The 26,936-nt window shown below is 38.5% G+C and overlaps 1 protein-coding gene and 1 long non-coding RNA gene across 2 annotated transcripts; one reads left to right on the top strand and one right to left on the bottom strand.

The window, feature by feature from the left end:
* The first annotated feature begins 5,928 nt into the window (after positions 1–5,928).
* LOC141436710 (uncharacterized) lies at positions 5,929–10,906 on the top strand. Its single transcript, XR_012452320.1, has 2 exons — positions 5,929–6,877; positions 6,956–10,906. It is a non-coding gene; the product is annotated as an uncharacterized lncRNA (long non-coding RNA).
* Positions 9,427–26,021, bottom strand: Etl1 (SWI/SNF-related, matrix-associated actin-dependent regulator of chromatin, subfamily a, containing DEAD/H box 1). The gene is made up of 16 exons (XM_074099731.1): positions 25,575–26,021; positions 23,669–23,958; positions 22,877–23,187; positions 22,383–22,551; positions 21,623–21,807; positions 21,151–21,344; positions 20,685–20,820; positions 20,207–20,342; positions 19,015–19,152; positions 17,255–17,497; positions 16,825–16,926; positions 16,386–16,511; positions 15,205–15,416; positions 14,029–14,184; positions 13,041–13,171; positions 9,427–12,460 (listed from the first exon to the last, which is right to left on the bottom strand). The coding sequence occupies exons 1-16, from the start codon at positions 25,693–25,695 to the stop codon at positions 12,390–12,392; spliced, it is 2,721 nt and encodes a 906-aa protein (XP_073955832.1). The 5' UTR covers positions 25,696–26,021; the 3' UTR covers positions 9,427–12,389.
* Between the last annotated feature and the right edge of the window lie 915 nt (positions 26,022–26,936).

Here is a 26,936-nt window from a genome sequence, read left to right as displayed (position 1 = left end):
CCCCCCAAAGAAAGTAATAAAACTGACTGTTGGAGAAACTAAGTTTATTTTTATTTCAATAAAAGGTAACAAATATAGGTAAGAATCGTCTTGCCAACGAAAATACAAACTGAAACAAACAACAACAAATAAACAAATAAGTAACAAAATTTGGAGTTGAAATAAAATATACAAAAAGATTAAAAACCAATCTTGCCATCTTCATCTTGCCAGTCTTGCAGCTTGCAGCCATCATCACGTAAACCTTGTCGCGAACCCCCTACCGTCGAATAGCGAACCCCTAGGGGTTCGCGTACCCCACTTAGAGAAACCCTGCTATATAGGATAGGGAACCTTAAGTAAAGGTTTCTACTCTACGGCTTACCTGAAAACCTTGCTAAAACGTCTCGCTTTAGCTACGGGTGTCTAACAGGTTTTTATTCCACTTTTTGCTCGACTGTATGACTCACTTCGAAGACCTAACTGCGCACTTGACTCCATCGCAACCTTGCACCATACAACATCCATACAACGTCCATTTGTTTTCAGTTATATTGCTACTGAGTGGGCATTATTATCAGCTTAGTAGCTCGAATCTATCAATAGACAGGATTGCTTTATCTCCGTCTCCGTAAACATGTTGTGGTCGGTGGGCAGTTGTATTAGCGTCGTTAAATGTGTACGTACACGACTCTAAAGACATTAATTTATTAAGAATAGGCATTGCTAAAGTGGGATAAAAGAACGACGCGAAAGGAAGGCGTTACAAAGGGAGAGTAAAATTTCCCTGCTAAGTTCACAGAGCTCCCAACCACAAATACACATAGCTTGTTACGTAGCTTAGGTATATTGTGTCCCAACTGTATCATATATGGACGAACGATTTTTCTTCTAAAACCTTATCCAATAACTACTTATTAAGAATATATAATTCAAGATTATATTGTAGAACCCTATAAGTTGGGTTAGGTAAGTTTTATAACAACGCTAGCTTATCCGCGACTTCGTCTGCGCGGATCTAGGATGTCGTGCGGTGGTGCCCTCTACCGGAATAATAGGTATCCTATGTTGAACCTTGGGGCTCAAACTACCTATATACCAAATTTCATCGAAATCAGTTTAGTGGTTTCGACGTGGAATCGTAACAGACAGACAGTTACTTTCGCATTTATAATATATATACATATATACATATATATATATTATAATAATAAAAATAATAGTAGGGATTACAATCCTAAAGTACCAACTTATAGTTTCAGAAAACAATGATTCGTCCATATGCAACAGTTGGGAAAGAAATAATTTGTGAAAATATTTTTGGCGAAAATATTTTGAACGTTGAAATTACAAAGTCGGGGTTTACAACTTTTGGGTACAAATTGATTATGGCTGGTATTATACCTACCGAACACGGACAGGACAACTCTAATACCGTACTCAAGGCCTAAAGCCGTCTGACAGTGTCTTATCCAAACTGGACATTGGCGTAACCATTGCATCGTTCGATGGAGCCATAATTATCAGAAAAAAATATTGATTGAACTATCGGAAGTTCATCGAAAGTAATTGCTAAATAGAAAATATTAACCCCGGAAAAATTCTAAAATGCGTGTTAATTTAATTAGTAAGTAATTGAAACAATTCTTTCAATTTACTATTCAATCGTCATAGTGTAATGGACCGTATCGGTTGTCGGATCGATGGAGCTGATGAGAATAGTAACTAGAACTTCTCATAGACTGTACAGTAACTAGATAACCGATATTTTAACCGTATTTTGACGTTCACTTGCTGCGATAACCTAAGTGATAGCCGATAGCCTAAATAAGATGAATCCACAGATGAATCCTTTTGTTTTCATAATTAAAAAAAAGTTAATTTCGCTAATATGTACGATATAGTAGCCTAAACTTAACTGGATTCCGAAGGATTGGCTCTCCTCTCCCGAATCATCCTGTACAGCAGGGGAAGCCAACTTGATTAGATCCAAGATCTACTGTTTACTGACGAAACCCTGTGCGATCTACCAATTACATTCTTCTTTTTTGCCTTGCCACGATCGACGGGTTGGCCACCCCTGCTGTACAGTATACTTATTATCATATTTTATCCTTTTAAAAGACAGAGTTACACTTCTTTTTCTGTCTAATTAATATTATATATACGTAATTAATTAATACATTTCATCGGCTAATTCATTCGTTGAATATCAGTCTGCAATGCCGACCGTCATGGCCGACGCCGCATATTTTGCGCCTTTTTTGATGCCCACACAATGAGCCCACGCTTCACTCACTCATAATGTCATGTCTACCTATTGATCCGCTAGAATAAAACTATAGTACTTATTTTGTTCCAATTTAACTTATATCACCACAGGGAACGGAATGTTTGTTTGTTTATAACTCTTTACTAGCTTTTGTCCGCGGCTTCGCCTAGTGGAATTCGTTTATTGCGAGCTGTGCCCTCGGAACCTGTGTATTTTCCCGGGCTATGTCACTCTCTGGCCCATAAACTATCTCTATGTCGCTCCGTTTGGGACAAACATATTACATTTACATTTGTAATATTAGTATGGATATACTCTTTATTGTACAAAAAGTAAAAAGGTTACAAAAAATAAATAAAGTGGAAATGTGCTTTCGGTATGGTTATCTGGTAAGCAATACAGTTACACCAGTTTCATGTGGTAATTTTCACGGATGTGATATTAAAATGAGCTAGTATTTCTAATTCAAAAGGAGTTTAATTAGCGTTTAAATTTAAGTAGTTGTGGATTCGTCAAGATTCGTCTGCACTGAAATCGAAAGTGCGACGTCAGCTTAATTGGGGGTTTAAACTAAACATAATCCTTAAAATCTAATTAGTCAATGAAAGTGCATCGTTTTACGAGTTCAAGAATTTACTAAAAATCGGTCAAGTGCGAGTGCGAGCGACTCGCGCATGAAGGGTTCCGCACCTCCTGTTTCAGTAATAGTTTTTTGTAAAAAAATCTAATATAAGCATTTTTGCTGGCGGTACTTTTTGCCCCTGTTTACCAAAGTAGGTAGTCGTCAAGACGAACCAAATGAGACCAAAATCGATGCAGTCGTGTCGTTTTATTACAGAGTTCCTATGGCCAACATCTAACTTCATCATCAGATCAGCTCTACGTCATAATAATATTGCATTGTCATCCGATCCCAGGATTACAGAGTTTCTATATTCCAATGTTTGTATTTTTTTCATGTATGTTCACTGATTACTCAAGTCAATTGTGGACCGATTTTCATAATTCTTTTTTTATTCGAAGAGTATTCTTCTGAGGTGGTCCCACCCATTGCCACCAAGTCAAGATCTGATGATGGGAAATCGAGGGCAAACCTCAAATTTCATAGGCACCCGGCGATCACTATGGCGATTTTGGCATTTTTAGCATTAAGATGAGCATTTACATTTTTTTAATTTTTTGGAGTCTGTTTTACTTTGTTGTTAAAAAAAAATCTTTTTTTAGCTAGTGGAGTTAGAGCAAACCGTCCTAATAGCAGTTGAATTGAAACACGTTTCTGACCACTGCAACTTTGCACAGATGATAAGTAAATCTTTGTACATAGTACATATACGTGTATATCTAGGTATAGGTATCTGAGGTGTATCTCGAAGTGTGCGGCGCCTTATACTCGTAAGTACAAGTTATATCAAACAAATGATAGCAAAATTAAGGTCATACTACAGAAAACTATAGGATAGGTTAGGTTTGTTTTATAATAATTCAGAACTATTATTGGATTCAGAGAAAAAAGAGTTATGACAAACGATCATTCTGATAAACATAACATTCGGACTTCTAATAAGTATGCGAGGCGATATGGACCCCTTTGTACCTATGTGTAGCGGCTTAGGTAGGTCTAGGTACCATACCGTACTGTTCCTAGTACCTATTTGGACACACACGGTCAGTTCTATCACTTCTACACTCAAGTTGCCGTCGTGTCATTTCGTTAATTTAAAACTCAGCAAAAAACGTAGATAATTTACCGACTGCTGGAAGTATCTCAGTTTCAGGGGTGAGTGACCCGACTCAATGGCCTATGTCCGTTCACTGCTATCTTGGTTACCTAATCTAACGCTAAAGCTAAAAATGCATTCTTAACCGTTGGTTTAACACCGCTTCCGCGCAGCTGAAAACTGGACTAAGTATGTATTTTTAATTTAGAACGCAAGATTATTTATCTAAATTTAACTCGCGGTAGAACGTAGAACTTGTATTAAGTTTATGAAAGGATTTATACGTGTTTTTTTTATATGGCACGTGCTGCGGTTCCATTCATGATCAATGATCATCGGCGGCCAAAGCTACTAATGTAGGTAGGTACATAGGTACCTTCGCGGATGCGTTGTTCGCGTTCGGTTTATAGTCGGTATTTGGGGCAGACCGTCGGGTGTATTGAGATCAAGAATCTATTCTTCATCGTGCTACACTGAAAAGAAATCTTCATTAGCTCAGAATGCGAGTGCACGATGCACTTTCATTTTCACTTAGCAATTTCTAACGAATATTTAGCGTAAAACCTCGCTAATTGCCGCCAAGGTTTGTTCAATTACTCTAATTCACTATGACTAGTTTCGTGTATTCGAGCGCGTTGCTCGCGAACAGAAAACTGAAAGAAAAGCTGTGAAATAGCAAGCTGCAGCTTCCGAAAATACGATCGCACTAAATTTAGACAAGAGTAGGAAATCTTTTACTTTTAAATCAATCTGCGACGCCTGCAGTGGTAAACTATTCGATTTTCTTGCACTGTACTTACCGGAATAGTGCGTTGCGCTCGCTCTTCTTAGCGGTCGTTGGCGAATTCGTGTTTATTTTGCACTGTATAAATATTCGTCACCGCTCGCCGCGCGCACTGACTCCGGTCGTGTGTGGCGCCCGCCCGGGCGGATAGCCGACTGGCGGTGCGCGAGCGCATTGCTGCCAACCTAGCGGCGCGAAAACACCGTGTCCAATAAGAAGGCAGCAAACCAACGCGCCAAAACAAACTTTGTGAAACTTTCATAAAAAGCGTATTTTTTTTATGAGAAAAGCTGCCAGTAACTTATAGTTCTTTTATATTTCAACTGTCCAGATGATTGATTTTCATTACGTAGAAATCACTTGCCTATCTCATGTAGCTTTGGATTTCTTAGCACAGTGTTTCTTGTTGGAAAAGAACAGTGAGTCAATGTTTGTTCACCTTGCATTTCATCCTTAGGTAAGCTAATCGGAAATTTTAGCAACTTAGTGCAGACATCGCAAGTTTTACAAACTTGTCATAAGAATAAATACCCTGCATGTTTACAGATGAATTAGGAAAGCTGAGAGAAGAATTATTACCTAAGTGGGTCTGTAGGTAGTTAACTAGTTATTTACGTACCTAGGTATACTGTTATCTAAAAGCCGGTGCTGTGTACCGATATGTATTGATATACTCCATTTGTTCTAACATGATTCAAATGACATATGATTATTACGTAACTTTGTAAGGCGGTGAAATTTTTATTTTTTTCCAACAGAGATATACTTAATGCTTGAAAAAATGAAATCACAATAAAACTGGTGATTGTTCGAATATTTGAACTCAAATTCGCTTACAAACTGTTAAGTTACTGCGTAGGCACTGTTTTATATAACTTACTATTCTTTAAGGAACGCCTTTAGCATCTGTCATTTGAATCATGTTAGGAAAAACAGAATATACATATTGAATCAGCCTTTGGTACGTTTAGTAGGTATTTAATTTTTTTACTTTCAATTTATAGACGTCATTTTTTATGACAATTCCTAACATAATGGAAACAAAAGAAAATCACTGAACACATGGGGTTTCAGTCGATAAGTACTGACTTTTCTTGACCGCCTGTTTTCGTTGGACCCCTCCCCCCCTTTTCAATCAACAGATAAGAGGACTTTTCACACTAAACAAATTTCATTACATTGCAATAATTTTTATTGCACTCAAATACATATTATACAAAAATGTTTTTTAAGATCATCCGTTTAATCTGACGTGTACGTACACAGCGATGACAACTTAACTATTTTTTTTACATTAGATTACATTACGAGCTAAGTAATTCTGTATTTAGTGACACAATGCAATATAATCTCACTTTTTATTTAATTAACAGTCTTGTACTGTCGCCAAGTCCCTCAACTATCCGTGTACAATCGACTACAACAGTCGATTAGTGTATTAACACGTTTACACTTCACCTTTTCCCATGAGAATGAAGTGTAAAAATGTATACATTAGTCATCTTATTGTATTCTATTGGACACAACAAACAGGATGTTAGAGAATGGTGGCGAAGGTACATTTTATACGGTGTTTTTTTCAATAGGTACATTTAGCAGTGTATACATGTGAAAATTTGCAATACATTTATAGGCAATTAGGTACATTCTGTAAATCATAATATCGAACAGCATAATAGTATTTTCTAAGTGCAAACACACCGTATTTAAAATTAGTCGTTCTCTCTCACATTCATTATACAAAAAATTTCGACATAACCTGTATTGAAATTTATACAGATTTACAATAATTTTCCAGTTTTTAATTAAGGTTTTTTTTACAAAGGGTACATTACCACAATAGTCTGTTCGGCGAAAGTTGTTAAAAATACACAATAATCAGGGGTTCTTAACTCATTACAAATGCGGCCCGCTAATATACGCGGCCCGACAAAAACAATAATTTTATCAATTATTTCATTTAAATTCATTTACTTATTGCATAAATCCTATTACAAACATGGATAGAATTATAAAGGGCTCTACCCACTACACCGTGTCATATAGTCATATCATGACATGACCGTGTACATAATAGGAACGTTCGAACGTGTCAGCAGGGCTACTACAAACTCGAAACTTGAAGTTCGTGTCGTGCGGTCCCTCTCGCTCTCGTATTAAACAGTATAAGTGTCAGAGGGACCGCACGACACGAACTTCGAGTTTCGTAGTAGCCCTGCAGGAACGGAATGGCAACTAAATGTCAAGCGCATACATGACGAGCGTCGGCGACGGTTGGTTACGAAACGTGCTTGGGCATAGTCTCATACGTTTCCATACAAAGATTATATTTTTGCCAGACACGTTGCTATTAACTACGGTCATAATCATACCTTTAAAATAGGTAGGTATACATACACAACCGACACACTCAAAAGCCCATTCTAGAACGAAATGGTAAGGCACTTGTCCCACCGCCGACGATGAGCGAGAAGCGAGCAGAGCGAGTAACTAGAAACGAGTGGGCGAGCAGTGAAAAGCGAGTGTTCGAGCACGACGGGCGATTACTCGCTCCACTCGCTCGAGCCGGGCGGCCGCCAAGCTAACAGCGCTGAGCGAGTATCGCTGAGCTAGTTTTATAGCTCAGCGAGTCTTATAGCTCTTGTCGCTGCGACAAAAGATGTAAGAGCGAGTTCTCGCCGGCAGTGTGAACCGCTAGCGATCAATTATTAATATATGTCTCTTTTACTCACACAGGATCTTATATATTTTGTTCGTTTCTTGAGCGAGAAAATAGTCGATAGCCAATCGTGTCCTCGCCGGTGGTGAGACAACTGCCTAATAATGGCCCAATCAATAGACGGGAACGCGTTGAACTCTTGTTCAACAGTTCTTACTGAATGCTCAGACAACCACAAAACTCAGTTCAAGCGATGGCAAGCGACGTCCGTCGTACAGTTTGCGATCATCAAGCGATAGTTGCTATTCCGAGAAATTATCGTAACACTTATCAACCCTCATCGAATAGACTTATAAGTATTTTTCGACAGACGACATATTTCAAGTAATTCCATTTGAAATCGGCAACGCGACTATTTCCAATCACGTTTTCCATTTTCAGTTACAGAGGTTTTTAGGTTTTTACTTCCAAGCTTCCATTTCAAGGCGATATTTCGTAATGTATTATCGACAAAAATAAAATAATTCGTAGATTATATGCCTAGTGCCATCCACGAATACGCCACCTGCAGCATATTGCTTTTCCTGGTTTTTTCAGTGGGCTCTAGATTCAGTATATTTATGTAAAATAAGGTTCCTTTTGCACCAAACCGTATTTTTGGGGTGACATTTTAGTTTCATTGACTTTAAATTAAAGGAACTTTTCACATAGTTAATTATTTATTTAACCTTTTAACAACGTTTTATAAATTATACACAATAGACAGTGAAATTGAGACCTTAAACCATAGACCGAACAGATAATAGTTCATAATATATTTCCACTGAGAAAAGTCTGATCTTAATCGGAATACGACGGCACCCGAAACGTCAATCAATGCGGGCTAAAAGACAGGTGAAATATCGCAAGATGGCGTTAGTATCGTGAGGTTTTTTTGGCGTTACGAATAACTAAATGAGCCAATGAGGGCTATCGCGTATGAATTCGCCGCTAGAGGCGCTAGTGTAGCGTGAGTTCTCCGAAATGTCAAATCTCATAGTTTTTGGGTGAGCTACGCGGGTTTATTTAAAATTGGAATAATTTTGTGAATATTTTGCAATATCTGAAATTAATTATGGCAAATATGCGTTCCGGGGCAACGAATATCTGTGTTTTGAGACAGTTTTGTCTTTCGGAAACCTTTGTCCTCCCTTTTTTCCGAACAAAACGGGGACTATGCAACACTGTGGCATGCTCGATAATAATATTTTTATGGTACGGAGGTGCATTAAATATGATTTTAATCTAAACTTTGTTTTCACGCCCGTAATAACAGACTTGAAAGCCATACTTAAAAACCTCACGCAACAGTGCGCCATCTAGTGAGACAAAAAACGATAGCCCTCATTGCAAGCAAGACCGTAACATAAAAAAAACCTCACGATACTAACGCCATCTAGTGATATTTCACCTGTCTTTTAGCCCTCATTATTGTAGTAAATGAGTGACATTTATCTATTTTTACGGAACTTTTTTATGTAGTGTCAAATGTCAAAGTGCCTGTTTATTTCCGATAAAATACGAGGGGGTCATCGTTCATCCACCATTACGTCTCATATTTCGTTTTATAGAATTTTTTTACCGTACAACGGCAAAAGATACTAGACACTGGCAAAATTGTCCGCCAATGGACAGCGCCATATTTTTCTAAATAAAAACAAAATACGAGGGCAAAACCAATAAGCACTAAATCTGTAAGTATGAATACAGTTTGGAATGTTTTTAAGCAAATAGTTACAATATGTTGCAGTACTACCTAACTAAAAACTAAAATGTTGCTTTTGTCAAACTTCCGGTCAAGTCCAAGGGAAATAAAATCAGGTAAATCCAATTCTGTTTTCTTTTTTAAGATTTTGGTATTAAATAAAAGGTTAAAAAACTAATTTTGTTACAATTATATCGGACAAGTATAATTCCGTGTGGTTTTTGAGAAAAATACAATAAAAATAAAAATCATAATATTTTATCAAAATCAGATAAATCCATATGACAGTTTTTTTTTGTTTGACAGCTTTTTTTAAATCTAGAATATAAAATCCAGGTCTGTTAAATCAGAATTATACAAATCCTCACTGAGTTTTTTCAAAGATTGAAATTGCTATCGATTATATCAAATGAAGGTAAATCCAATCAACATTTTATTTTCTGTAAATAATGGATGGTTTCAATGCTGAATTTTCCGAACAGGATCGCTTTCTTTAATGGTTTAGCCATAATAAAAAAATACTGCGCAAATCACCGAATTAACGTTAGTATCACTTTTTTTTTCAATAATCTCCCAAATTGTTATCTGAGTTTGAAGATAAGCGACTCAATAATTGAAAGTTGTAGTATTACTTATAAACAGGCAAATGAAGAAGAAGAAGAAAGAATTTATTTGAAATATAACAAGGTTACAATTTAGATTCATCGGCGGACTCCGCACTAGACTCTGGGCCTGTATCGCGGAGACCAGAGAATTTACAGTACACATACTCAATCTGCCATTTAGTATCTAAATGGGATATGTTTCATTATACATATAATGTGTTATTCTGTCCCAAACGTGTTTCGCAACAACCTTTTAGAACCTTCGCACGTGGCGTTTTTTAAACGCACCATCCACGCGCGTTTTAGAAACGTGCGTTAATAGGGCGTTTTTCTTTTAAAAGAGCAACCATACAACTCGCGTGCGTTTTATTTTTGTATCGATAAAACACGCGTCGACGGCGTGTTTAAAACCGTGGTGTGCAAGGCCCTTATAGCAACGACGAAAATAAAACTAATGAACATAATAATCATGCGTTAAGTTATCAAATAAAATAGTGAGATTGTTATAGAAACATCAACCGCGGAATGTCTTAATACGAAGAACAAAAATTAACTACTTATTAATAACTTAAAAATAATCATAAATAATACAAAAAAATGTTGAATATTCACTACAATACGCGATAAATAAACACTTCAATATTTCATACTCTTATAAAATCGACTCAACACGGAATTGCTAGGGCAGGTCGTCGCGAATATCAATTAGCACTCAGCAAATCCTTTCTATTGAAATTTTAAACTGAAATTTTAACATTTTTAATTACAGACCGCAAAGTGTAGCGCTGAGCGTTAATTTCTACGCATGTGAGTCGCGCACGCCAATAAGAGCTTATTTAGACACCTTATTTTGTACTTCTGCACATTAAGGGTCACCGCTTACTTATGTGCCACGGGCTGTACAGTTAACAACAAAGATATTTAACCAAAAATATGTGTACACACGACTTTATTAACAGCATTAAGGTCGTGTATAAATAATTTTGAAACATTGGCAGTATCGATATCTTTGTAGTTGACTGTACAAAGCCTATAATAGTGTCGACCGCTGCGCAAAGCCTTAGATTCCCACTCTACTGTCTGCAGTTTCAGTCTGCGCTCGAGAAAGCGTCTACGTCATGCTACAACTTAAGTCAACTTAGGGATTTAAAAAAAAGAGCCTGGTCAGTCTCGAAGGGCCGGCAACGCACCTGTGATCCTCGTCGTGTTACGGATGTCCATGGGCGGCATATAAAATACTAATAATCTTTTGCAAATAAAAATTACGTAATCAAGGAGTAAATGACATTTGAATCTCTCAAATAATGATAAGTACATTGTACATACAAACTTAAGATACTATAGTATACTGATCGCATATTGTAGTAAATAATCACTTTGGTGGTTTGTTTCAACTCATGGGTACTAAATGCTACGAACCCGTCCTATTGCCTGCAACGTTTAACGCTAACATTTTCAAAAGCCTTTTTTTATTTTCACTAGTTAATTGGGTAGTTTCAGGTATAAACAAATATTTCATTTAATTCGTCAGTCAGATTATAAAAATAAGTATTTCGTCACTACTTTAAAAAAAAACTCGTATTTCAAAATGGATAATTTTTCCGAGTGCACCTTATGACTATTAGGTCAAGGTTCAATTTTGTTGACGTTTTGATTTGAGATGCGAGATTTTTCAAAGTAGCGACGGTTTATTATTATGTCAGTCAGACAAAAAATAACACAGATGAAGTGCGTCAAAGCTCGGGAGCGGGGCCCGTGATGTCACGCGGGACTTAAACTGCGTATACCTCCATCATTTTTTGTTTACATAATTGACAAAAGGAAATTTGTCCAATATTTTTTAATAATCTAACTGACAGACTAAGGGGCTGTTTCACCACCGATTGATAAATTTTATTTGACGGATAAATGTGATGCCGTCTCCGTCTATTCGAACAAAACAAACAGAGACGGCGTCATATTTATCCGTCAAATAAAATTAATCAATGGATGGTAAAACAGGGGGGCAAATAAAATATTTTTACAATAGCCTATTGAATTGCCAATATGAATGAAAGCCATAAGTGAATTTATATCTAAAACAAGCCGAAGACTGGCGCTACATGGTATTACTGAACCGCAAGGAAACTACTAAGAATGGAACTGTCAGATATTCCATTACAAATCTGTACAATCACGTCGAAAATGTTTTGTAAACAAAAAAAAAAAAAACTGTCAGAAATTCGACGTACTGCTAACATCATTTAGCAAATCTTGTAACTGATTTATTCAACGGTTACGATTCAGGTTTTGCAAAAAGCCGAAAATGCCTGAATTGTTTGATATATTTTTCTTTTCTCTCCAAATAGAATTAAGTTGTGCGAATACTACAAAAAGTGAAACTTTTTAGCGTTAATAACGTGCCTGACACAATACGGGTAATTCGAATCCAACGTATATCCAACATAACATTCACAACAGCCATACCTCGGGTCTGCAGTTAAACAAACAATATTCTTGGACATACAAAATTTCCTACTAATCTATAGTTCGTACGTGCACTGCACTCACTTGGCAAACGTTTGGTCAAATGTTTGGGCGAACATTTGATCACGGTACTTTAGTTCAGTTGGCGGTGTTGGCCAACAATCATTTGGTCGCGAGGCCAAAGGCAGATGAGAGCAATCGCACTACGTTCTTCTGTTCTTGAGACTCGTTTTCTGTGAAAGAGAAGGACTTCATAGTTTGTTTCACTTGTTTCAGGAATTCATATATTTTTTTGCATATTGAGCGAACTTAAATAATAATATATCTTACTAATATTATAAATGCGAAAGTTTGTGAGTAATAATAATATTATATATTGTGTCTGTGTTTGTTACTCCTTCACACTGAAACAGCTGGACGGATTTAGATGACATTTGGTATGTAGGTAGATAGCTAATTAGCTAGGCAACTGGAACATCATATAGGCTACTTTTTATCCCGATATTCCAACGGGATTGGGATAAAGTCTAGAAATTTCCACCGCTCGGACTAGAAACATGTGGCGTAGATATTTCATATACATACAACTAAGTATTTAGTAAAATTCTGCTATTTCAATTAAATTGCTGCATCTAATGATTTAAGTGTCCGAAGCCACGCATAAAGTCTTACAAGACTGATCAATATTTTATTTGTGGTTTCATAAACTTAAAACTGGAGGTCTATGACTTACAGTGGACGTCCTACGGCTGAGATGATGAACTTAAGAAGCATAGTAAATAAGAATTATCTTTATAAATGGTAGAAACTTACCGTCAGCACCGGTGACGTGTTTTTCTAGGTTAAGCTTCTCTTGGGCCACCTGGTAGATGCCCTCCTCTATTGTACCAGAGCTGATCAGCCTGTATATGGTCACCGGCCGCGTTTGGCCCAACCTGTGACATCTGCGGACACACCGTATGTTTAGTCTTGACGACCATTAGTAAAATACAGCTAAGGAAAAACGTACTTTGAAATGGACGCAGAGAGTCAACGATCTGTAAGGAGGATGCCTAATTGCCTGTCCATGGGAGCGGAGCGAGGCAGCGGAATCGGTCATAAGCGCGGATAGATAGCGGAGCGAGAAAGTACTCTGCGGAGCGGCGTTGCGGAGGGGCAGAGCTTGACAGCCAGTGCCGGATTAGCCCATAACCAAATTAAGCGATTGCTTCGGGCATCACGTCTTGGGGGCACCATAAACGGCACCACAAAAAAAAATTCTAGCACATAGAACGTAAGGCTGTTTTAAAATCAGCGCGTTTTAAATTGACCAGAACGTTGACGTTCGGGATCATAACCCTGCTTGCTCGCCACGTAATGATCTATTTCGTTGTAATAAATTCGTTATTTTTTTTAAACTAGGTTACTTATGAATGGGGGGAGGGGGCACAGGCGTGGACTGCTAGCTGCCCTAGCATCAAATAATCTTAATCCGGCACTGTAGATAGCGGAGGCACGGAGCGAGAAAATAGTGCGGAGCGGAGCGCCGAAAAAACGCGGAGTGTTTTTCCATTCGCGTAGCTTCCCAGCTTCCCCGCTCGCGCTCTTTTCTCCGCGCCGCTTCTCCGCTCCTCTCCTCGCTCCGCTTCCCGGTTTTGTATGAATTTTTAAGCTAGTTACCAACTCTCTGTTCACTGAAGAGGAAGAGAGAAGATTTTATGCATTCATTCATTCATTCAATTCTATTGGTAAATTTTTAACTCGCTCCGCTCCAGGGTAAAGATACAAAAATCGGCTGACATTAATTGAATGATTGTCTCACCTGTCTTCGGCCTGCTTGTCGTTGTAAGGATTGAAGTCGATATCGTGTATGATGACAGTATCCGCCGCGGTGAGGTTGATACCGAGTCCGCCGGCGCGCGTCGACAGAAGGAACACGAAGATGTCTTCGTTGTTGTACTGGTCTATTAGTTCTTGTCTGGAAGAGAATAGTGTGATCAAACAAACGGATCATTTTGAGCTCAACCGCTCATCCACTTCTGTTGCTGACTGTACCAGGGTGGAACCTGAGGCCGTATTGTCTAACGCGCTGACGTTCGCGATCGCATTACCATTTCTTACTACCCTCGTCTTAAGCCGTGTGTCAAAAAGAAGTGGTGCAAACCATTGTGATTCCAAGTGTCTTAGACAATAAGGCCTCTGGTGGAACCAGGGTCGAAGTGGAGTGTTATGTTTACACCCCCTAACTTTTGTAAAGGAAATAATAGTGAAATTGATTATTAAAAGGTTCCGCCCTGGTCATTTATTAATTCATGAGCATGAGCCACCATGGAAACATTTCACAGTAAACGTCATAGTGACATCGTATTAACAAGGAAAATCGTAACGACTTTTCCTTTAAAAAGATTCTATGGTATGGCTCATCTCATGAATTAAAGTCCATGACCGTACATTAATCAGTTTGTTCCGACTGTGCCAAAGGAACTACAGATCTAGTGAATAGTGTTGTGCCACCGTATTTTGTCGGATAAGTTCGTATTTAACTTGCTTTCTCAAATCATCATCATCATCATCCCAGCCTATATACGTCCCACTGCAGGGCACAGGCCTCCCCTCAGAATGAGAGGGTTTGGGCCGTAGTTCCCACGCGGGCCCAGTGCGGATTGGGAACTTCACACACACCATTGAATTGCTTCGCAGGTTTGTGCAGGTTTCCTCACGATGTTTTCCTTCACCGCAAAGCTCGTGGTAAATTTCAAATGTAACTCCGCACATGAATTTCGAAAAACTCAGAGGTGCGAGCCGGGGTTTGAACCCACGACCCTCTGCTTGAGAGGCGATGGGTCAAACCACTAGGCCACCACGGCTTTCTCAAATAGCTTTAGTAAACTTCAGTAAGCTAGTTGAGAAAGCAATATAAATACGAACTTTTACGACAAAATACGACGGCAAAACCTTCGCTACATCTTTACTGCGAATAATCCAGGTGGGTACAGACCTGTCGGTGACTGCGGTCTGCCCGTCCAGTCGGAGGTAGCGGTGGCGGCGCGCGACCAGGTAAGGCTCCAATACATCCAGCATCATCGTGAACTGGCTGAACAGAAGCACGCGGTGTCCGTTCTCTTTCAGACGGGGCAACATTTCGTCCAACTTCTTGAATTTCCCAGAGTCTTCAATCAGGCTGATCGGTAAAGCGTATTGGGATATGCTCTGGAACAACAGAATAGGAGGTTCGTGCGGTGCCGTTCGAGTCGGTTTCTACCATACGGTATTCTGGGTAACACCCAAATAATCCGAAATATTATATTCCGAACTTGCTAATTCCGATTTTCAAAACTCAGATTTTCACAATTCCTAAGACATATAATTCCGATTACTTAAAAACACTAAATTAATTTTTCAGAATTTCGAAATATCTATTTATTTAATATCCGATTTTTATAACTCCGAAGAATGAAAAACACGAAATGTTATTGGCCCGAAGTTACAGTATTCCGAAATGACATCGCTAATTCGGAAATATGCCATTCGGCAAAATAAACTTCGTGGTTTTAATAATCGGAATCTTGAATTTCGAATCTCGAATTAATATCAATCAATCAATTTAAATAAATTGACCTGCATAGGTTAGGTTAGGTTAGTTAGGTTAGAATTGCGTCAAGGCGCGAGGCACCTTAACTGCGCGGAATAGCTCCGTCGACTTTCTGTCACATTGCTGATTATAAATAATAGTTACTACTGTTTTAGGGCAATCTAACCTACATTGCTTACGTTTGTTTGGTGTAATAATATTAGGAATTTTGAAAATTGTTTTTTTTTTTTAGTAATCGGAATTCGTATTTTTGACATTTTGGATTATTATTGAGTCGGACTTTTTATTGTTCGGTGTATTAAAATTCAGAATTTTGGAAAGCGTAATTTTAAACCTTAGATATTTTTAATTTTCGGATTTATGAAGAATCAGAATTATTCATATTAGGAGTTTTAAAACATTCGGAATTATAAAAATCGGTATTTTGAAATTCGTGATTACGACTTTTGGAATTTTGTTTTTCGTATTTATGTAGTGTACCCGGTATTTTGGCGTGCATTGGGTCGATAACAGTGTAGGCAGTTGGTAGTTTGCGTTTGCCAACATTATATATATCGGGAATAACGTACGTCCATGATAGTACTCACATTATGCGACTGCGTCAGCTGATGTATTTGGAAGTCAGAGAGGCACATCAAGTCTTCGAACGCGTACTGTTCGTTCTTTTCTTTGTAGGTCGGGTCTTTGGCTAACCGGCCGGCGATTTTGCGCACCTGAAATTATGAGCAAATCTATGATTTACTTTGAGTTTATTATTTAAGGTCAATTGGTGTCAAGTGTCCCGTGATATTTATATTTATTTATAGTGAAGGAGTTATGATAGAACTTAAAATAAGAAATAGAATACCTGAGAAGACCGAATGGACTGAGAATGTTAGAAAATTCATATAGATGAATGATCATTTGATTCATAATGATTATGACGATGATTTCATAGATGATGGGGTCAGGATTCAAATGGTGCGAATGTAGAGTTTTGTATTCTTGTCTTTAATCCGAGCTACTCATGAACTTTTATGTACCCACCTGATCGGCTTCGTAGAAGTACCGCATCAGCAGCGGATGGTTTGCGAGCTTGCGCATGTCCATCATCATTGACATGCCACTTTGCTCCGTCGTCGCGATCAGCTGTGACGGACAAGTGTTCATTTTAACAATATGTACTTGTTTTGTTGCATGTTTGCACAGGTGAGTCGAGTACAAAAGTATTTCCACATTTTCAGAAAAAAATACAGCATTACAGTTAAAAAACCAATGCGCTGTAAAATTCAAATTATGCACAAAAAAAAATACACGAAAGACATAAAAAACACAAAAAAAAAGGAATTTAGGAGTTTTGAACGTAGTCTTCGTCGTTACCCTAAAACGACGGAACACCACACCCTCCGGCCAGAAGTCGGAGCACAAGAACATCTGCTGGTGCTGAGCTGAAATTGTTATAATAATAACAACTTACATTGCCATCCTTAGCCGCGAACCCAGAGATCAGATGCTTATACAGTCTCTCCTGTCTCTCGGACATGGCACACATTTCCTTGAGGTTAGTCTTCTTGGGCAGGTCCTGTAGCACATCGCGTTTCAGCCTACGCAGCACGAACGGCTTCATGATGCGCTTCGCCTGCGTGATCTGGCTCTGCTCGAACGCCGGCACGTCGTCTTCTTTGCTGTCTTCCGTTTTCTTTGTGGCTTTTAGAGATTTCTAGAATTAAAATAATAATAAGTTTACAGATAGGGAATAATCCTTTTCCATGGTATTTTCTCGAAAATGTTCGTGTTTGTCATAATACTTCAGTCAGGCTCGGTAAACTTCAAGACAGCGTAGGGGAAGGACGCATCGAGAGATTAATAATCTGTATAGCGTAGTTAACACCTAAGTCCGGTTTTGAAAGTTGAGATTTTTTTCGATTTTTTTATACTACATCAGGCGATCCGTTTACTTGGTTGCCCCTATTCCATAAAAATAAACATTCTCTATATAATTTATGATCGCGGGCGGGGATTATAATATAAATAACATCTCATTGTGATATACTTCAAACTCGTGGTTTGATATTTTGTCACTAATAAATAAAGTAAGTTTGTCGACCGCTTTCAGAAGAAGCGACGCGAATTTACAGATTCATTGGACGGGCCTTTGCATCCAGAGACGTGGTTTCAGTGCAAGGGAGAGTGTAATCTGTCTGTAGTGTGGTGTATATATCTGAGGCTCCCCATGAGGCTGACATTGTCACATTTGGTGTGCTAAAGCCTCGTTAAAATATCGGAGGGAATAATAATAATAATAATAATAATGCTATGTGGGATGTTGACTCGACGATCATTGTCCCAATAGTCGTTTCGGCAAACGGTCTAATAGCGAAGAGTCTCGACCAACATCGCAAGAGACTCTCGCTAGATGGCTGGATCAAGGGCCAGATACAGAAGGCGGTACTTCTGGACACGGCACGCATGGTCCGGAGGTTCCTCACTCTGCGGCCCTGACCACCGGTAGCTTGGGCCCTACCCCGTTACCGGCGGCAAACTAGGTTAGGTTTTTATAATATTTTTATTTTGTATGTACTTTTCTGTATTTTACTTTTTATAACTATTATAAAAACCTAAACCTAAGAATGAAAGAAAAATAAAGAACATAATAATACAGTACCCTCTTTGTTTAACACAAACATGCTACTTTAATACAATAATTCATAGACACGTCAGCAGCATTCGAAAGTAGTCATGTGTTCCGAATTTTCACGATGAAATCGGATTATGTAGTGAAAGTTCACTACATACAGCACCTGTAGCAAGCATGTCTAACTAATGTGATTACCTGTGAATTATTTAAATCTATTATAAAATAAACTATCTTGTATACATTAAAAAAAGATTAAAATTAAATTCCATACATCTCTAAAAAGGGCATTTTCACAAAAAGTGTATGCTTTCCTTTTTTTTCAATTTTGAAAGAAACATGGTTTTTCCTGCTCAGACTCAAAAGCACAATCGATTCCGATGGTTTAAAAAATGTCACAATCAAAAATGACAGTTTTGTGATTTTTTTTTCATACACTCGTTATAGGCGTCACAAAACGGACTCAAAAAATTTGTATGAAAAAATCAAATACATTTTGAAAGAAAAGGTAAGCACACTGACTATGACTAGGTAACTTTAATTTTATAAAGTTTTCATCGTATTGACCATCTACTGTTTTAGAACCCCACGTGTTGACTTACCGTGTTCTTCTGGAACAAGCTCCGGAGGTCGTCAGTCTTTCCTGAGAACATATGCGGCATAACGAAGCAAAGCAGCGACATCAGTTCAAGCAGATTGTTCTGGAGCGGCGTGCCGGTGAGCAGGAGACGGTGTTTAGACTGCAACAAAATATCAGGGTGTTATAGTATAGCCAATGTATATGAATCACGTATGTGCAGGTGGTAGGACCTTGTGCAAGGTCCGCCCGGATTGCTACCACCATCTTGCTCGCTAATCCTGCCGTGAAGCAGCAGTGCTTGCACTGTTGTGTTTCGGCGTGGAGAGTAAGACAGCCGGTGAAATTACTGGCACTTGAGGTATCCCATCTTACGCCTCTAGGTTGGCAACGCATCTGCAATACCCCTGGTGTTGCAGGTGTCTATGGGCGGTGGTGATCTCTTACCATGAGGAGACCCACTTGATCATTTGCCATCCAGTCAAATAAAAAAAAATGTACCAGGGTAGAACCTGTGTGCTACTAAATGTCATGTTGGCATCCCATACATTTTCCAAATAAATCATAGCGAAATTGTCTATGAAAAGGTTCCATGCTGGTATGTGATCCAAGCCTTTATTTAGTTTCACCTGTCCCATGGTCTGTCTCTCTGTAGTCAAATTTTGCAAGTTAAATTCGACCAACTTCCAGTAGTCATCATTGCGTGACAATACAATAATGTGGTAGTGACATCCTGGTAGTCTGGCCAAGATCGTCTCCGTAGGATGGAACTCTTCAATGGTTAATGCAACGAATTTGTGATCTTGTAGCACCTACATTGCGCACACACAAATCCGACAAACCCAACAATATCATGACCACCACGCAACACTGACGCGTTTCGAACTTAACTAGAGTTCGTCCTCAGAGTTCACTATGCTACCAAATGTTAGACTGTTGTATGTTATAGTATAAGTAGAGTCATTCACGAGGACGCGTGCCGTGGTTCTTATTACAATGTCATTAATGTCTAATTTTCATAAAATTACGCGTCTTCGTGGATGGCACTAGGTATAGATGTTAGTGTAACATCTGGTAGTATTGCTGTGAGAATTCCGAAGTTGTCCGCCAAGCCACAGGTCTACGCCTAGTTCGATGGTCAGAAAGTGACTGTTCTTTAGCTGTACTGCAATGCAGAAGCATTGGCAGCCACATAGGCAAGTGGACACTGGACATACCTTAATTTTGAGCAAATTGTCGTATCTCTGGGTGGACATGTTTTTGAGCATATGCGCCTCGTCGTAAATAACGTAGTGCAACGGCGTAATGCGGAACATTTTGCGCTCTTCCGGACAACTGCTCACCATGGTGTAACTAGAAACAAACAAAATGCTGCTTTAGGCTTTACTTTGTCGTTAGTCACTTCATGTTTGAACTTTTGTATAAAATTGTCAGATTACATCCAGTAACAAGGTATTTTTTTTTTATGTAGCCTGTATTATGTCCCACTGCTGGGCAAAGGCCTCCCCTTTTCTCCGCCACTCTTCCCTGTCCTGGGCATGCACCTGCCAATCGAGCTGAAAAGCGCTCAGGTCGTCCCGCCATCTTGGTAATTAACAAGGTAATAAATGTAAAAATATCTCTCGACTGTACATGCACAACTTCCCATTGGATTATTTGTTGTTTCTAAAGCAGGCTATAGTAAAGTGGCCTTACGTGGTAAGTATAACGTCAATGTCCTCCAACCCACGTGCGTACTGGAACCTGAGTTGCCGTCGCTCTTCGGGGTGCCCGTAGTACTTGCTGACTCGTAGCGCAGAGCACCAACGGGACAGCTCGCCGCTCCAGTTGTCTACAAGCATCATGTATAGTTATAATCTTACTGTTATTTTTTTTTTATTACACTTTAATTTCAGGAGTTAATTAATTTCACAATTTTGTGGATAGTTTTTTTTTTGGCACGAGTTTGTATTCTTTTGCATTGAGTAAACTGTTTAGTCGATGCAGAAGGAATACCTATGCATGTGCAGGCCCTAGAATGAAGCGCGCGTCACAGAATGATGAGGAACTGGGTTCAATTTTCAGCCCCAGATCACTGGAGGATCAAAGGAGGAGGTTTTCAATTCAACAATATGTTTTTCTTACTCTTTGTCATATTACAGCGACTAGTGGATTAACTTACCAAGCGTAGACGCAGGTACGACCACCAAATGTGTTCCTCTAGCCTGCCCTGTCTCTTTAAGATGAGCAAGGAAGGCAATAACTTGGACTGTCTTGCCCAAGCCCATCTCATCAGCCAGTATCCCGGAGACCCCTTGCTTGTGGAGCACTGCAAGCCAGTTGAGGCCTACTAATTGGTAGGGAGCTAGTGTCAAACTGAAAAAAGGACAGTGTTAATTTCAATTGAGAAATAGCTCCCCCCCCTCCAACTCATCAAGATTTTATAGTGGTCATTAATGGGTTTTTAAGGGTCATACATAAATTACGTCACACATTTAAAGAGGGTAAGGGATCAGGCGATTTATGACACAGGAACAAAAAAATTGCGATTTTTCATAACAATTGATGTGACAATGGCCCTGTGGGCCTGATTCAATCGACACCATGCATTATTCGGACTGTGAGATGAAGATCTATGTGATGTTATTTCTCACCTCGAGTCTAATATAGCGGGTTGTGTGAGACGGCCCGCGCCGGCCGCCACAGCCGCCTCTAACTGCTGCGCCAGCCCTACGCACTTCTTCATCAGCCGCTGGATATTGTTCCGTGTCGTCAACAGTTCCTGAGTAGCGTTGAGCAGGTCTGTGTTGAGCATTTTGCTGCTGTTAAACTTCTCTACCTGAAAATTTTGACACAAGTCGTGATTATACATCTTTTTTCCTTTCGGAAGAACTGTTGCTGTTGCCTCTGATGGCTTTTACAGTTTAGCAGAGAGAGGATCAACTGGCATAAGTTTTTATTTGTTTCTCTACAGTAAGACACAGTGTATAGTGTATATTATTAATATTAACACTAAAAGGCGGTCTGATCGTTCTGACCTGCTGCTTGCGACCGATAGTGCCCCAACGTCCGTAGCGTCCAAATGCTGTGCTCGAGAATGTTCAGGTTTGTTCGTTCTCACCCGCGACGAACCCATGACGTTGCGCGCGACGGAAGACAACGAGGGTACAGGTGGTGGAATGAGCAGATTTATAAGTTAGGAGTTATACGGAAGTCCAGTTTCGATCCCGATTGATTTGACAATTTCCTGCTCAACTGTGTTGATATTGAAGTCCAGATTGTAAGTTTTATTTAACTATCATGATAAAATTGTGTCAAAAGGGGCTGCCTTGCTAAACAGCTTGCTCCATCAGTTCCCGACTAACAAAGTATCAATGAAAGAATTGAGAAAGCTCAAGCACTTAATTAACTTACCATGTCCAACCACCCTTTAAACGGCCGCTGCGCAATGATAGCCTCCGCCTTCTTCTGCGAGCATCCACTCAGCAATGACAGCTCATTCATATTGCTCTTGTTCAGGAATTCGAACACCTTCCGTTTGTCACCGATCAGGTCATCTGTTACCTCATTGTCAGAGTCGTCACTAAAAAAATACTCCTATTAGTTTAAATTTTAATCATTCTCTGGATAGAAAAATGGATTTACTGATAAGTTAGCAAGTGGTCCATATTAGTTGCATCCAGTGACTGCACTAGCAAAACTTTAGGTTGTTTAAGTTGTTTAATCAGCAGATGGTAGACTATGGTTTGCATCCAGATCACAGATTTATTTTGTGCCTAAGTAATGGGTTGTGACCAGTGCCTAGTGGTTCAATTCAGTTAACTTAGGCGCCCTACTGCATACTGTACAGTCATCCTAGGGCTGCCTCTGGTTGGAGCTAGGGGATATAAATATGACTTGTAACTTACCTGTCATATACCCTATCATCCTTCCCCTTTCTGACACCGTAGTCATCATCCTCACTGCCACTGCTGCCTCGTCTGACCCTTCCTCCCTGACCTGAGAGTGGTTTCCGCACCACCACACCCATAGGTTTGCTGGTGACTCGCACAATACTGCCTCCATTAGGCCTAGATGTTTGACCAGAAAAGCCAGGACGGGAGCCAGTGAAGCTGGATGACGATGAAGCCTTGTCATTTGTCTCTGGGTCATGCTTCAGTAGTTCATCCCTGGAACGCTCTTCATTCCATCCGTGTTTTACTAGTGTATTTTTTATAAACTGAAAGTGAAATAAATAGACTGTACAGTCAAGGGCATAATTATCTATAAAGCCATAGTGTCAAATATGTTTACATCCTTACGGATAGTGGGTGGCATAAAGGTGTAGTTATTTTTGACATCTTGATATTAGTGACCATGACTGTACACTGTATGTATGTATGTATGTAAACTCTTTATTGTACCATCAGCCTAATAAGTGGTCTATCAATTTTTAAACAAGTTCCTGTTCCTATCAACTGAATATGTTGCTAAAGTCGAACTTTCAAGTTGACAGACACGTCTATTGGCATTATTGTTTTATGACATGCAAACAATTATCAACTTTAGGGTGGTAGACCACATATTTGGCTGATGGTACAAAAGAAAAGAAACATTAAATACAATTGGTAGAACTTTGAGATGCTTTGAGATTGTACAGAAAAAAAAAACCAAGCAGCTACACCCCAGTCTTCACCAATTATTAGTATTAAGAGTCTTACCAATGGAGAAATCTCAGGGAACATTTCCAGCATGTTCCTAAATCGTCTCTCTTTTATGTTAGTTGTCAGCTCAGACGTGGCAACTGGAGGGCCACTTCTGACAACCATAGGTATGGTTTTGGCAACTGCAGAGCCACTCGTAACAACCACAGGAGTGCTGGAAACCATGATCCGTTTCACTGGAGTTGCAGCCTCATCCGAGTCAGAGTCTGGAAGCCTGATCCGTTTGTAGACCATTGGTCCGTTCCTATTCACTGTTACATTTGGGGCCGGCATTCTGTTTTGTGGCTCTGTAATAAAATTTAAGAAAAAATTTGCTATACACTTAGTTTTTTACACTACCAAGTCTTAACTTTTTAATGTAGTACTTATGACCTAGAAGTGTGTCACAAGCTTTGTTATTATGGATATTGGTTGAATACTTAAAATTCTATATTCAATGAACAATTTGTTCTTTATAACATATGCAAGGACTCACAAGGTAACATCTTATGTTGCATATCCATTTTGGCCTAATATGGTATTTGACTATTTTGTATATGTTTTATAAATTAAAACTACACAATGCCTGTTATCGAATAGAAAAACAATTTTTAAGCTACCTTTACAAATAACAAAGTTATAAAGGTTTGAAATTCAAGATTAGACAGAGAAAGACATACTGGCATGTGATGTCATACGCCAATACCGCCATACTTGCTGCATAGAGAAAAGTGTTTGAGAAAGAGACAGGTATATAGATTTTTCAAAAAATCACTATAAATCCAATTTTCAACTGATTAAAATTTTCTCTTCGCTAAACAATATGTGTATATCTATATTTTCATAATAATATTAAGATATGGCAAAATCAGGAGTTGTCAAATACTGTATTCTAGTGAAAATAAAAAATGTATTATTGATTGAACATAACAGACATATTACTATTTTCATCTTAGCTCAGGATGGCAACATTAGTGATGTAGATTGAATTTAAATTGTCCTAAAGGGCTAACCTTATTTCCTTTCATGTAAGGTTCAAAATAATATGAATCATGTTTCACCACTAGCAAAGAAAAGTTTGTAGATAAAAACAGCTGATCATATTTTTGTGCAGAATTTTTTTATTATATTATTATGTTAAAATTACTGTCATTTACATTATAAATAATTAGAAAGAAGGTTAAACAAATTAATTTGCTATACTTGTTATAGTGTATGCTATAGTTGTTATATATATTCCTCAAATCCTCATTAACTTTACACACTACAAATGAAATTTATGATGAACTTGTCTTAGTTTTGTTCCATAGTATAAATATAGTGCATAAACCTTGGTAAGTATTGATTAGTCTTATTAACTAGGCCATTATTTTCCATTTGACAGGTACTTGATCTTCTATTTTCAGTGTATTAATTAATGCCTCAGCTTTTTCACAATTATATGATCTACCAGGAAGCTATGTTGATTATTTTAGCTCTTTTTCATGTTGCAAAAAAAATAAATTTTCCATTTGTCTAGTTACTTTTTGCTATTATGCCATGTATCATAAGGAAGTTATCTGTTATTATCTTATACATAATAAGCTAATGTAATGCAATCTAGGTAGGTACTAGTTTACACGTCATTTTACTACAAAAGGACACGATCAGCTGTTAATTGTAACCTGCAGAAAACCGTCTACCAAACAAAAGGTACTTGAAATTGCATAATGTAGATGAGTAATAGAAAAGGAACTATCTACAAGTCAATCATTTGGTCACTTATAAACCAAATTACCAAGTTACGGACTGCGGTAAGCAGCCGGTGCACAAAAAAGGACCTTGAAAAAGAGGTTCACTGTGTAGGCACATTGCAAGCGCTTGGAGCATGCCTGGGAGACACGTGTTTCACGACCATTACATTATAATCTAAGACTGTACTTACGAGAATTCGACGAGGGCCCAGCTATCGTCACTATGCTGCTACCACCTGGCCCGTTAGGTTTTTTCTGAAACCTGTACTGTCTCAAATAACTAAGCACACTCGGGCTTGTACTTTCGGACATCTTATAAGGGCGCGTGTTTCAGAAAATTTGCAAGAGACGATGTACACTTTATTTAAACACACAGTCAAATGTAAAAGTTTGTTAGCAAATTACTACAAAAGTTTTACGAGAAAATAATTCACACGATGCACAACGAAGACAACACCACGGCCATTTTTATCCGCGAGACTGAACCAGTGAACGTTACTTTTGGTTGCTTCTGACCAATTCGGAAACAATAAAATTGACAATAATTCCAATGCACCAATGACAATATTTATAAATGTTGTTTTTTTTTTCATTACGTCAGAAAGAGCCAATAGCAGTATTTCATTGCAAAGAACCGATAAAACGTCTTAGCTCGCTTGGTGTTGGTGTTGTCATGGTGTCATTTGTGTAGACTGTATAATCTATGCTTACTTTACGACTTAAGACGACGCACATTTATAGCAAAAGTACTAGACTCATGGACGTACTACCCCAATGGGACCGAGTACTCAGAAAATTTGTAGTTACGAAAATGAACCATATTACAAGGAAAGAAAGTATTTTTTCCATAGCGCCTAACATAGAGGCTAATCCACGATGTGAGGGATAGTTACAACCGATGCCAGTTGTCTCGTTCTATCGTCTTGCCAGCCAATAAAATACCATTATTTAAAATCTAACGACTATGTTGACCATGATTTGTGTAAGTATTGTGTGTCCTTACTGTAGTATTATTATTAATTAAAGTAGCTGACACAATATTAGTTGCCGAGTAATCAATTTAGAAGATAACATAATTATCGGTAGCCGAGTTATATTAATTATTGTTCGTAAGTTAGCGTAGGATTTTTCATAATTTGTTGATATTGTAAAGATAGCATATTGCCTTGCATAAGCAATTTTATTAACCCGTTGCTTAACTATATACAACAAAGACTGATGAAGTTGCAGATTCCAAAGAAAAATTTAGTCGGTGCACTTATTATTTCACATTAATAAATTGATACCTTGTACTATCTGTATTATTTATTTCGTAATCATCATTCCATAGCTAATGAAAAACTTCAGTGATGTTATTATAATAAATAATGAGCAGGAAGATTGAACTTGTCTCACAAAAATCTTAGGTATGGTCACCCTATTGAAAGGGACAAAGGGCATCGGTACTATAATTATCTCGCACATCGTACATCTCTATCTATATAGCTATCTCGTTCGTCGTGCTTTTGAGCTGCAAGTGCTCGGTCCCGTTTAGGTAGTTAGTAAGTACGTCC

The sequence above is a fragment of the Choristoneura fumiferana genome, chromosome 17 (assembly GCF_025370935.1).
Source record: "Choristoneura fumiferana chromosome 17, NRCan_CFum_1, whole genome shotgun sequence".
NCBI classification, from domain to species: Eukaryota; Metazoa; Arthropoda; class Insecta; order Lepidoptera; family Tortricidae; genus Choristoneura; species Choristoneura fumiferana.
Note: the sequence above shows the minus strand (reverse complement) of the source record. Positions and strands in the feature narration are given on the sequence as shown.

What these genes read in the sequence shown, in the direction of transcription:
- Etl1 (XM_074099731.1), bottom strand. Translation starts at nt 25,695, where the DNA reads ATGTCCGAAAGTACAAGCCCGAGTGTGCTTAGTTATTTGAGACAGTAC. An exon ending in CGTACCTGCGTCTACGCTTG is followed by an intron (nt 20,821 to 21,150) that starts GTAAGTTAATCC and finishes TGATGCTTGTAG; the next exon opens with ACAACTGGAGCGGCGAGCTG. An exon ending in CAGACCGCAGTCACCGACAG is followed by an intron (nt 14,185 to 15,204) that starts GTCTGTACCCAC and finishes ATTCTCTTCCAG; the next exon opens with ACAAGAACTAATAGACCAGT.